At 42.3% G+C, this 12,122-nt stretch overlaps 1 protein-coding gene across 2 annotated transcripts in view; it reads left to right on the forward strand.

Annotated features, from left to right (window-relative positions):
* gabra3 (gamma-aminobutyric acid type A receptor subunit alpha3) overlaps positions 1–12,122 on the forward strand; it is a 155,635-nt gene that overhangs the window by 102,481 nt on the left and 41,032 nt on the right. For both annotated transcript variants that reach the window (XM_079508824.1, XM_079508823.1), the window contains exon 4: positions 242–309. In XM_079508824.1, coding sequence (XP_079364950.1) covers positions 242–309 — 68 coding nt within the window. The remainder of the gene's footprint in view (positions 1–241; positions 310–12,122) is intronic.

Raw genomic sequence — 12,122 nt, forward strand, 5'->3', positions numbered from 1 at the left:
CAACAGATCAGCGACCCACAAACAACACTCATGACACGGGGAATCCGACCCAAAATATGCCTGGGGTGAATGTTGATGGTTGTGTGTGTGTGTGTGTGTGTGTGTGTGTGTGTGTGTGTGTGTGTGTGTGTGTGTGTGTGTGTGTGTGCGTGTGCGTGTGCGTGTGCGTGTGTGTGTGTGTGTGCATGCGTGCGTGCATGCTATAGTTGGCTACTAACAGTGATTGTGATTGTGCTCTCAGAGACTATAACAGAGGTGAGGACAAACATCTACGTGACCAGCTTTGGGCCTGTGTCAGATACAGACATGGTAAGTTTGTTGTCTCACTGCACTCTTTTGGTAATAATGAATCAAACCGTTCACTTTAGTGAACAAGCACCAACAGAAATGAAAGTACAGAGATTGCCTGCCAATCATTTAGGAAGTCTTTCTAACACAGGTCCTTTGGGGAGTAAAAACACTGCTTGTGCATTTCATCATAAACCCTAGTGTAGCTGCTGTCACAGTAGCAATTTCAAGCTCTGCATCATGATATTATAGACCATCTTCTCTCAACTTCATTTCTAGAGAGCCAGGGTACTGCTGTTTTAGTTTTTGCGAACGAAGTGATTGCGAACGAAGTGAGCACTAACTATAGAAGCTGGCCAAAACTGTCTGTCTGTCTGTGTGTCTGTCTGTCTGTCTGTGTGTCACGCTGTAACACCACCCGCCCGCCACCAGAGGGCAACTGAAATTGGAGGGGTGTGTGTGTGTGTGTGTGTGTGTGTGTGTGTGTGTGTGTGTGTGTGTGTGTGTGTGTGTGTGTGTGTGTGTGTGTGTGTGTGTGTGTGTGTGTGTGTGTGTGTGTGTGTGTGTGTGTGTGTGTGTGTGTGTGTGTGTGTGTGTGTGTGTCAGACTGCCACAACAGCTTAGTTCGCTTCCCGCGTTTACGCGTCTTACTTGTAGACCGCACGCATGCACACACACACACACACACACGCACACGCACGCATCTCATTTACCAGGTGTGAATTATACCCCGAAGATCATTGTCTCTTGTAATGTAATCTAAATTATTCAAGGATGAATTACTTGAAAACTAACACAGAACCAAACAAATGACAGTATTTACTGCTGTGATATCCAAATAGAAAGTCTATAACAGCATGAAGAGGTGCTGGAGACAGCCTCTTAAATAATGCATTCAAGGGCTGTGTTGGCAACTTTGAACAAGGTACATATCGATCAAAGATGTTCTTGTTTTATATTCACCAAGTCTTCAGCATTAGTGTCCTTACTCTGGCACATCATCTGCACAATGTCTCTTTCCACTGCTGGAAAGATGGGCAATTAAAACTGTTTTTCAAAAGGCTTATGTGAACCAGACTGCCGTATAGCCTTGACGCAAAATATGTCTCATACTGTAGATCATTGTTTGATTATTTGAACTCAGCAAAACAATAAATGCAGAATCCTTTCTTTCTAGTGTTCTCAACTCTTCAAAAAAAAAACCAGGGCGTTTGTTTTTTTGTTTAGTTTTTAGGCTTTTGTGCAGGACTGAATAACAGGATAACAGGAAAGGGCAACGAGGGGAGAAGATAGGTGGCAATACAAGTAATAGGTGTTGGGGTATTTGCCAAGTACATTTGACTTGGCAAATACCCAGAAATGCATCCTCTGCATTTACCCATCCTAACAATTGCGAGCAGTGGCCGACTTTGTTTAACATTGACCGGGGATCAGTTAGGGGTTAAGTGTCTTGCTCGATGACATTGGGACTGAGGATTGAACTGGCAACCTTCCGATTTCCAGATGGCCTCTCTGGTTCCTGAGCCACAGCCACCTTCAGATCATGGGATACAGTACCTTCAGATCATGGGATACAGTACCTTCAGATCATGGGATACAGTACCTTCAGATCATGGGATACAGTACCTTCAGATCATGGGATACAGTACCTTCAGATCATGGGATACAGTACGCAAATAGAATCACAATCAGTCACATCACAGTTTTAGAAGTAAAGTGTTTTTTTGTGAATAGTTCCCGACATGTCAAACTAAAAGGAGACCACACAACCAAACATTCTTTACTAGTATGTAAGTACGCTTACCCAATTCAATAATAATTATTTAACCCATAGATGCTTGCGTGTTAACTTACAGTTTTTATGCTTAATATGCTATGCACTGATGCAGAACATTTCTGGTTTACTGTGTGAGTGTTTGTTCAGTAACAGGGGTCTCCTGTCTCTCCGGCGCTTTAGTAAACAGGAATCACATGTTCAGGGCGGGATACAGATTCCCTCCAATCAGGAGGGAGAACTCATACAGGATATAGGATAAGCAAGTGAAATTGGAAGTTTAGAAGGCTATTGGTTTATTTAATGCCAGACGGGGAGGTGAAAGGATATCAAGGGTGTAGAGGCCAATTTTTAAGTGGGGGTGTGTCTGATTCGGGGGGGGGGGGGGGGGGGGGGAATCATAGATTTGTCGCGAATTTGGGGTATTTCCTTTTTCTATTTTTTTTATTTTATTTAACCTACATTTCCCTCCAAATATAAAGACTGGAGACGGGAGACAAAATTGACAGGTGTCTCAATATCACGGTATCGCTGATCGCCTCAAGGGAAAACACAGCTGCACAGCCAGACATCCTTACCTGATTCGGATGTGTGCTCTAGTAGAAACCCTCCTGACTGTAGCTTGAGGGTACAAGCAACTATGGTGTCTGCCTGCTTACTGCATACATGCTGAGACATCAGACATCGTCTTCTTAGAATTGATGAACAGACAGACTTGACAATATATAGGCTATTCGGCCTGGGCCATGGCTCAGTGGTCCAGGCACCTTGGCTGGTAATCCAGTCTGGCAGTGTGCCGCGGGCTCGACTCCCGATCTCGACGGCCTTTACTGCATCATGTCTTCCCCCCCATCTCTCTCCCCATTTCATGTCAGCCTACTGTCTGTCCCTCCATAAAGAAAGAAATAAAGGCGAAAGCCACAAAAAAGTTGTTTTTGTTTGCATCACCTGTGCGGATGTAACGAGAGTATTCAAGAAATGCCTATTTGTGAGCTGTAAGGTCTGTGATGTGGTCTAGTCCTATAGAATTTATAGAATGCATTTATCCATGTGTAATTGGGAGTGTACAAATGGCACAGGATATTTTAATGCATCAGACAAGCCATGTTGTTCCAACTTTGTTAAAACATTGTTCCAACGAATGCTTGCTATCTAGAAAGGGAAAATACAAAAATACATGTTATACTGTAGCCTATGTCTATTTGCCTTCCAGTATGTTTATTGGTGTGGAACCAATGTCGCAATGGTGACTAACTTGACCAAGCCAACGATTGTACTGTTGCCAATGTTGGTATGATGGTGGTTCAACGTTGTAATTCCACTGCCAACCAATACCAACTTTGGGCCAAAGCATGCCTGCTATCTTGGTTACTTGTTGTGCAGGCCTGTTAAAATAGCAACTGCGCCAAGCCCAGGTTGGGCATACACAATTAACCACTCAAACCGCTGCTGAACCGCTGCTTGCATCTTGTTTATTCTTCAGGTTTTTGCAGACTGATTCTGTATCCAGTGTTTTTTCACATCCATGCCCGTTGTAGTGTTGTAGTTGTAGTGTTGTAGTTGTAGTGTTGTAGTTGTAGTGTTGTAGTTGTAATGTTGTAGTTGTAGTGTTGTAGTTGTAGTGTTTTAGGTGCCTCGCTGCGAGGCGGGGTGTATACAGACAGACAGACAGACAGACAGACAGACAGACAGACAGACAGACAGACAGACAGACAGACAGACAGACAGACAGACAGACAGACAGACAGACAGACCGGTGTGCTTGTTTTCAGAATTGTGTTTCAAAGAATTGGATGCACCCAATGTTTCTGTTTTCAACAAGTGACAGAACCTTAAAATCAGCATCCTCACTGCTTGATGTCTCAATTTTGTTTAATTCAGCAACATTTTCACAAAAAATAGGATAATACTCAGTGTGCAAGGTTTCTGTGCATGACATTTCTTTATTGGATGATGGATTAAACTAATGGTTGCGAAAAATAGGGACTCGGTGTGCAAGAGCCTATATACTTAACCACATGAACCCAAGCATCTCTATTCTGAGAATGTCATCATAGATGAATATCTATCTATAAATGCACCAGGTCTCTGTGTGTATACGTACGTACGTACGTACGTACGTACGTGTGTACGGCTGTAATCCACGTAACTCGAGAACCGTTCCCCCCACCGACTTCAAATTTGACACACGTGCTCCACACCACTACAGGGAGTGCAGTGTCCGGCGTCGTGTCCGTCGGATAGCCAGTTGACCTGATCATCCCATATCTCCATATGGAGCTGGCCTGTTCTGACATCATTCTGACATATTTTGGCATGCCTGACAAAGAACTCCATATATGGGCATAAAAGGGACACAGACTTAAAAACTGAGTGGGGCATTCATTTCCAACTTGCATCGTTCCAAGTAGGGCAGGCCAGTGCCCAACGGGCCCCGCTTTAGAGCCTCTGGGCAGGGCCCCTGCCCATGCAGGCTCTAGACACAGCCCAAATTAGCCAATTGATCACACCTGATCACCCCTAGATCTCCATATATGGAGCTGGCCTGTTCTGACATCTGCATAAACTCCACATTTGGGCATGCGTGATAAAGAACTCCATATATGGGCATAAAAGGGACACAGACATAACTGGGTGGGGCATTCATTTCCAACTTGCATCGTTCCAATTAGGCCAGTGCCCAACGGGCACCACTCTAGTTCTGCAAAATTAGCAGATCAACTATATACCGGTAGGATAGTATATTTAAGTGCTATATTTAAGGGATATAAGACACCAAAAATCACTTCTTAGATAAAGTAAGTATAAAAGACTTGTGATAGGGAGCAATGATAGGCTTGTGGATACAGAGCTTTCTGCTGTTTCTGTAGCTATTTTCTGTACTTCCGGTTTCTGGGTGGAAAATAAATGTTTGGCGCCACTCATTACATAATTATATGGTACATCATACATGTGTTTGATTTCTGCAACGTGACCTGATTAATATATATTAGCCCCGCCTATATTCAGCTATTAGTACAGATTTTCGTCCTACACAAACATTAAATTCCCATTGACAATGAACGGAGAATTTTACGTCATAGTGTCTGAGCAAATAGGCACTATTTTACGCCATCATGATGTACGATGATAAGAGCGCCCCTCACTTCACACGGGTGTGATTTCTTTTTATATAGTTTTGATCAGCGGTCGTGGTTTCACTGTCCTCTCAATGCTGCCGTCGAGAGAGTGGAGACAGACTCGCCTCTGCTGAGCAGAGCAGAGTAGACCGGTGCTTTCGCTTCCATCCATGTTTACAATACTGGCTCTTCTTGTCTTGAAACCTGCTCGAAACAGACATTTCTCCACTAAAAGCAGCGTGCGTGCGTACGTGTGTGTGTACACGGTAACACACCGCAAACATCACACACACATTCCGGACTCCGGGGACACAGCTCCCAGTGCTATCCCAGCGGCTCAAACACAGCAGCCATGCCCGGAGAAAGTGCCCGGCAGGAGAATAATTACACACTATCTCTTGACGGCTTGTTTGTAAAGGGCTTATACGTTTAAGGCAACAGATTTTGCAACTTCATGGCATTTTAATATGCCATGAAGTTGCAAAATCTGTATTCTTTTTACAGCTGCAACAGCTGGTTTTAATTTTAGTTTTAAGAATTCACATTGTCAATGCGGTCAGATTGTTGTGGCGTTGATTCAGATTATAATGATATGCACGCTCAACTCCGCTCCCTCCCCACAATACAACGGATAACCATGCCTGCATTTTATGTTTCTTTTCATTTCTAAATTCTGATCAAATAAAAAGTATAAAGGAGTGATACCAGGATTTGTGTTATTCGTGTTACTTTATGCCTTACAATACAATATGTTAGGTTAGGTTCCCAAACTGTTTAGCTCGAGACCCAAAAGAAAAAGGTGATGTCTCACCAGGAGGACCCAAGGTAGTGAAAATAGCAGACTACCTCTTAAGCATTTGTTTTCTAATTTATGGAATTTCTTTGATTTGTTATTTATTCATTCATTGCCCCTAAATATTGCATGTAGATTAATGGAGGAGCTTTTATGGCCTCACATTTTATGACAGCCTACATTAAGGTCGATGGTGGTGTGTTAGTCTTTGGAATTATATATATTTTGATAATCTGTCTTTAACTTCACAAGTAGATGGTCCTCTTGTATGATGTTGAGTCACTCATAGATGATGTATTTAATAATGTATGTAAAATATCTCTTCTTCATCCGATTATACAATTGCGAATGGCTGCGCCTGTTCACACATTCCTTGTTCACACATTCCTGGTTCACATTCCTGGTTGACAGAAGGGTGTTCCCTGCTTGCAAATGGCTAGGGCCAATCACGTGACATGGCGTCGACATACGGCTGAGGTCATGAGTCTCGGAGCTCGATACAGCACAGTACGCGTAGTACAGTACAAATAGTACAGTACAGGTAGTACAGTACAGTACCAGTAGTACAGCATCTACGAGCAGTACAGCACAGTACGGTGTTTTTCTTTTGTGGGGTTGTATAACGATTGGTGTTCCTCTGTGTTCACAAGAGCCTTGTGCTCGAAACGTCACAGATAAACTTTGGTGCAATAAAAAGCATCTGTGATATTGCAGCCCTCCGTGTGCCAGCGTTTTATTTTTGTTCTTCCTTATACTGTCCCTCAGCACCTGCCCACACTTGGTGCATGTGTGCATGTCGTTGCTCTCTTTTCCTGTACACTTCGATACCATCATGTTGTCTCCCTCTCTGCTTTCTTGCCGTCTAGTGACTATAGTTTGACGAAGAAAACATACCAACGGGAATGAAAAGGGAGTATATTCTAGTCCCTGCAGGGGACATTTCTTTTATAGCTTCACCCAGCAGATGGCTACTCAGAGATGGTCTTGCTCAGGCGGACACTTCGACACATACTGTAGACTGAGTGAGCCGAGGGCCGAACCCAAAACTTTGCAGATATGTCGCTGGATCTTCATGTAATACAAATGACATTAATGTCATTAAACTCCCAGGAAAAAATGATGTATTAAGGATATTACATAATTTTCCCTGCAATAGAGGACATCTCACACTCCAGGCATATATCTCCACTTCATGTCTTGCATACCCAGTGGTCCAATTACACCGTTTCTCTATGACATCATGTAACCTAGAAATGTCTCCTCCCCCTTCCCCCCTACCCCAAGGGCCAGTTTCTTTGCCGTCACATGAGGACACCCCAATATGCCACATCTGTCCTCGCTGTCCCTCTAGTCTATAGTATAACAGAGTGAAACTCTCAGAAAGTTTCGGAGCTAAATTGACACTTGGGACTTTGCCGTCTACTGTACCGTGGTGGAACTGCTGTGGAGCAGGACCGTGCGTTCCTACATTAGCCTTGGAGGGACAGAGGAATTACAGACAGCATTCCAAAGAAACACCACACAAGGGCATTTCACTAATCAACACAGCTTTTAATCAGAGATTGCGATGGAAAGATAATTGGTTAAATTAGACAGTTTGCAATGTCAACCTTAATAAACTTGGACCACGATTGACCCACACTGCAAGCTGTATAGTGTATAGTATCTGACGATGGACTGTAAGGTCCTCCATAAGGGACTTTCAGCCCCCGTGTGCTCCCCTGTAAGAAGCTGCGTGAAGCTGACTACTTTAATTTCCCCTGTGGGATGAAATTGTTCCAATTACTTATTATTATTATCATTACTGAGAAATCTGTTGTCCAAATGTATTTAATGATTCTCAGAATGGCATTATCATGGTGTTCCGTGATTTGTTTTGTCACTTCGCTATACTGGCTCGTATTTCATAACGTGATCTGTTATGTAGCCACGTTGTTGCTGATACATCATCAGCCAGCGCCACTCTTTTGTCACTGTTGAAAACATTTGCGCCAGCTCAAGACTCGAGAATAAAACCTACGGTATAAAGTAAACACTATAGTCCACTATGTCAGATTCAGTTCAGAATGATAAGGGGATGTTTCAGGGCAACAGCAGTAGCCGCGTATTGATACAAATGATATGTAGCTTGCAGAGTTAGTTCAGTCAGATACTGTATACTATTACTCGAGGGGTTTCATGCTGTGCTCAAGGGCGCATACATATACTCAAGGGGTTAATATGCTGCATTACTATGTGGGTGTATTCAGTTTGTGCAAGACCCACATGTCATTCGCTGATGTGGCAGTCAGCTGACCAATTGGGTGGGGTATTTAAGCTCACTAGACTGCGTGCTTCTTCCTGCCTTCCTTCTGCATATGGTTCCTGGTTGCTAGTTTTTTATTCCTAGGGTGGCTCAGGTTTAGGAGCGCTCGTTTTACCGCTCCGCCACATCTTTTACTACCGCGGATTTTTTAATAGTTTTTGGATTAAGGTTGGTGAGGGGTACGTTAATAGTTTTTGGATTAAGGTTGGTGAGGGATGCGTTGCTCCCCTGCTTGCGGTTATGTTTAGGTTAGAGTTAGAGATAGGGTTAGTACTAGTCATAGAGTACTAGTAGGCATAAACACTTGTGTGCGGTCCAAAACACAGACCCAGCGCTTCCTACTCCACTGACAACCAATCACAGCGCTCCAAATTCCCTCCCATCATAGGAATAAAAAACTCGCTTCCTGGTTGTTGTTATGTGATGTTTACTCCCACCACCACCCCAGCACCACCGGTGGGCTCTGTTATTTATGTTCCCCATGGGGGGTTGTTATTGTATATCTATCTCCCTGCTCTTAATGTTTAATGATGGTGTTTAATAATTGTGCCGAGCAGAAAAATGTAGCAGAGCCGAACGCCAAGATAAAATATTATATGCACACTTGTATTCTCATTCTATAATAAATATTGGTTAAATCTATTCGTGAGTTATCTGACTGAACTGGTCTTTTTGTCCCAACCCGCACCACAGACCAATCACAAGCCTCAGGTCGATTCTCAGTTTTGGCATATCCCGCCTACCTTGGAGATATTAGACTTTCCAAGTGACAAAACAAATCACGGAACGCAGCGAATCAGGCTAGAAACTACGAGTGTGAGTTTGTTGTAGTACGAAACCATTCCGGTGAAAACAATAGTATAACCTATAATAACCTAAGCATAATCTTCTTATAAGAAGTCAAAGTGGTAATGTTTTTCTTTCTTTCGATGTGTGTGTGTGTGTTTGTACCTGTGTACTCCGTGTCTGACAATAACTCAATTGAACAGATTACCTCGTGGCCTGTCAGCCGCATCCACAGAATGTGGGTTACGGTGTTGATGGCGGTGCCTTGAAGGGAAGGAGAAGAGCGTACACACCTACTCTCTCTCTCTCTTACCTGTCTCTCTCTCTCTTCTCTCTCTCTCTCTCTCTCTCTCTCTCTCTCTCTCTCTCTCTCTTACCTGTCTCTCTCTCTCTTTCTCACTCTCTCTCTCTCTCTCTCTCTCTCTCTCTCTCTCTCTCTCTCTCTCTCTCTCTCGTTCTCTGTCACTCTCTTTTTCTCCTATCTCTGTGAAGAGAGTGTTACTTAGTATAACCCTGGTCTGCGTGACACGCTGTGTCTTGATGGTCTTGATGTGACAACAAGGTTAATCTGATGAAATGCCAGGGCTATTTGCTGCGTTACAGGTAGCATGCAGAACCTTGCTTTGACAAACGTGTCTATAAAATAGCTCAAAGCTCTATTGCTGGTTGCTTAGGTTAGAACCTGCCGCAGTGGTGTCCAACTAGACCTTAAACGAGGATGCTTAGCCTTCAGCCCATCACCTTGAGCAGACCCGTTATATATTATCTGACTATGCTTTGTCACGATGACTAAGCCATTCAGATCTATCCGTATATGGGTTCTACCACATCGATCTGCATGTCAGCACTAGGTCAGCCCGGAACAAATATAGGGATTATCATACTAGACATGTCATATGTCATATAACCCAAAGTGCTAGTCGGATATGTCATATAGCCCAACGTCCTAGTCGGATATCCCCATGTATGGAGACTAAATATCAAATGAGCAACTCTCCCAGATCCGATAATATGAATGGAAGTGAGAGTCTTCGTTACACTGTCAGTACTAGTCAAGGTACCTTGATCTCACTCACATTTCATGACATTGTGTTACCTATTTTCTTTTCTATCTATGAGAGCTCAACACTGTCTCGGATTAGCTTTCCCTACATTGATCTTCTATTTTACATTCATGTTTACATTATTATTATTATTATTATTATTATTATTATTATTATTATTATTATTATTATTATTATTATTATTATTATTATTTACATGTCAAGTCCTGGTTGAATTAATTGTTGCCTTATTATCACCACCATGAAATAGGAAGGTGTAGAGATGCAAGTTGTTAAGGCTACTGTAAGCATGTACAGTACAGAATGTCCTACCACATTAGTGGCACAACAATTCAAGAGAAATAACGTGATGCAAACACTGGAGTGGGGAAGCCTGGCATACTTGTCGTCCTCCTGAGCAGAGATATAATAGAATAGCTTTTTCTGTCATTCATATGTGGGGGGTTAGAGTCAGGATTCAACCTCAGTCATTTTGTTCTTGCTTGAGGGCTGGATGCACGCCAAATTAATCATTTTTCTATTGTTTTTTCCAGGACAAAAACAAAGCAGGCTGGACTATAGAGCTAAAATTAAAAGCATTGTTTTGGATTCCCCGTTCTGTCTCCGAGGCACACGTGATTCCCTGTGGAGAACAATAATGTGCTGCTCTCATAACACAGAACAATAATGTGCTGCTCTCATAACGCAGAACAATAATGTGCTGCTCTCATAACACAGAACAATAATGTGCTGCTCTCATAACACAGAACAATAATGTGCTGCTCTCATAACGCAGAACAATAATGTGCTGCTCTCATAACACAGAACAATAATGTGCTGCTCTCATAACACAGAACAATAATGTGCTGCTCTCATAACACAGCTCACAACTTTTCTCCCAGCCAACAGGCAGCAGTGGAAGATGTACTTAGATTTAGTAGCAGTACCACAGTCTACATTTACTCTGTAAAGTACCAGTAGCAGTACCAGTAGCAGTACCACAGTCTACATTTACTCTGTAAAGTACCAGTAGCAGTACCAGTAGCAGTACCAGTAGCAGTACCACAGTCTACATTTACTCTGTAAAGTACCAGTAGCAGTACCAGTAGCAGTACCAGTAGAAGTACCACAGTCTACATTTACTCTGTTACAAGTAAATGTTTTGTATTCAACATTTGACTTCTATTGGCATCAAAATACAGTGCCAAACTAATTGCCAAAGTATACATAGCCAACATAGTATACATACTGTAGTATACATAGCCAACATAGTATACATACTGTAGTATACATAGCCAACATAGTCCTTAAGTGGTTACTGTATGTTTTGCATTAATATTCTAAATCTAAAGTAACTACTAAAGCTGTGAAATAATTATAGTGGAGTAAGGAATACAATATGTGCCTCTGCGATGTTGTGAATTATAAAGTATAAAAGGGAAATGGAAATACTCAACTAAAGTACAGTACAAGTACCTAAACATTTTACAGCCTAAATTACTTTGTTACTTTCCACCCCTGCCCACCCAACAGGTCTTTGTGCACCTCACGCCGAACAGTGTGATTCATATTCAGGCGAGCAGCTATTTTAAATGTCGCATAGGGCACGGCCTCTTTGAAAAACAATTTGCATCTTACGCTTCTATATTGTGTTGCCATAGTTACGGATCATTAAGTCTGTCGTACAAATGTGTGCAGCTTGGCTGCAGTGTAACACTGGCTTGGCTTCCCAATGTATCTCACGGTATCTGTTTTCTTTGGCACGAAAAAGTTTTAGAACTACTGATTTCGAAGGCATTTGCAGAATCGGCCTCAGTCTTAATGGCCTAAACAAAACAAACCATACTGTATATGATTATTTTTATTTGTACTATTATACTAGTATTATAAATACTAGTATTGGTTTAGTTACATAAATAGACAGACAGAGAGTATCTTGTTTAGTTTTTGTTCATGATGCTTCTACGTATTCTGCTGGCATAATTGTATTGTTCTTTCGTGATATAATGAATAA

The sequence above is a fragment of the Electrona antarctica genome (genome assembly GCF_951216825.1).
Source record: "Electrona antarctica genome assembly, chromosome: 8".
Classification (NCBI taxonomy): Eukaryota; Metazoa; Chordata; class Actinopteri; order Myctophiformes; family Myctophidae; genus Electrona; species Electrona antarctica.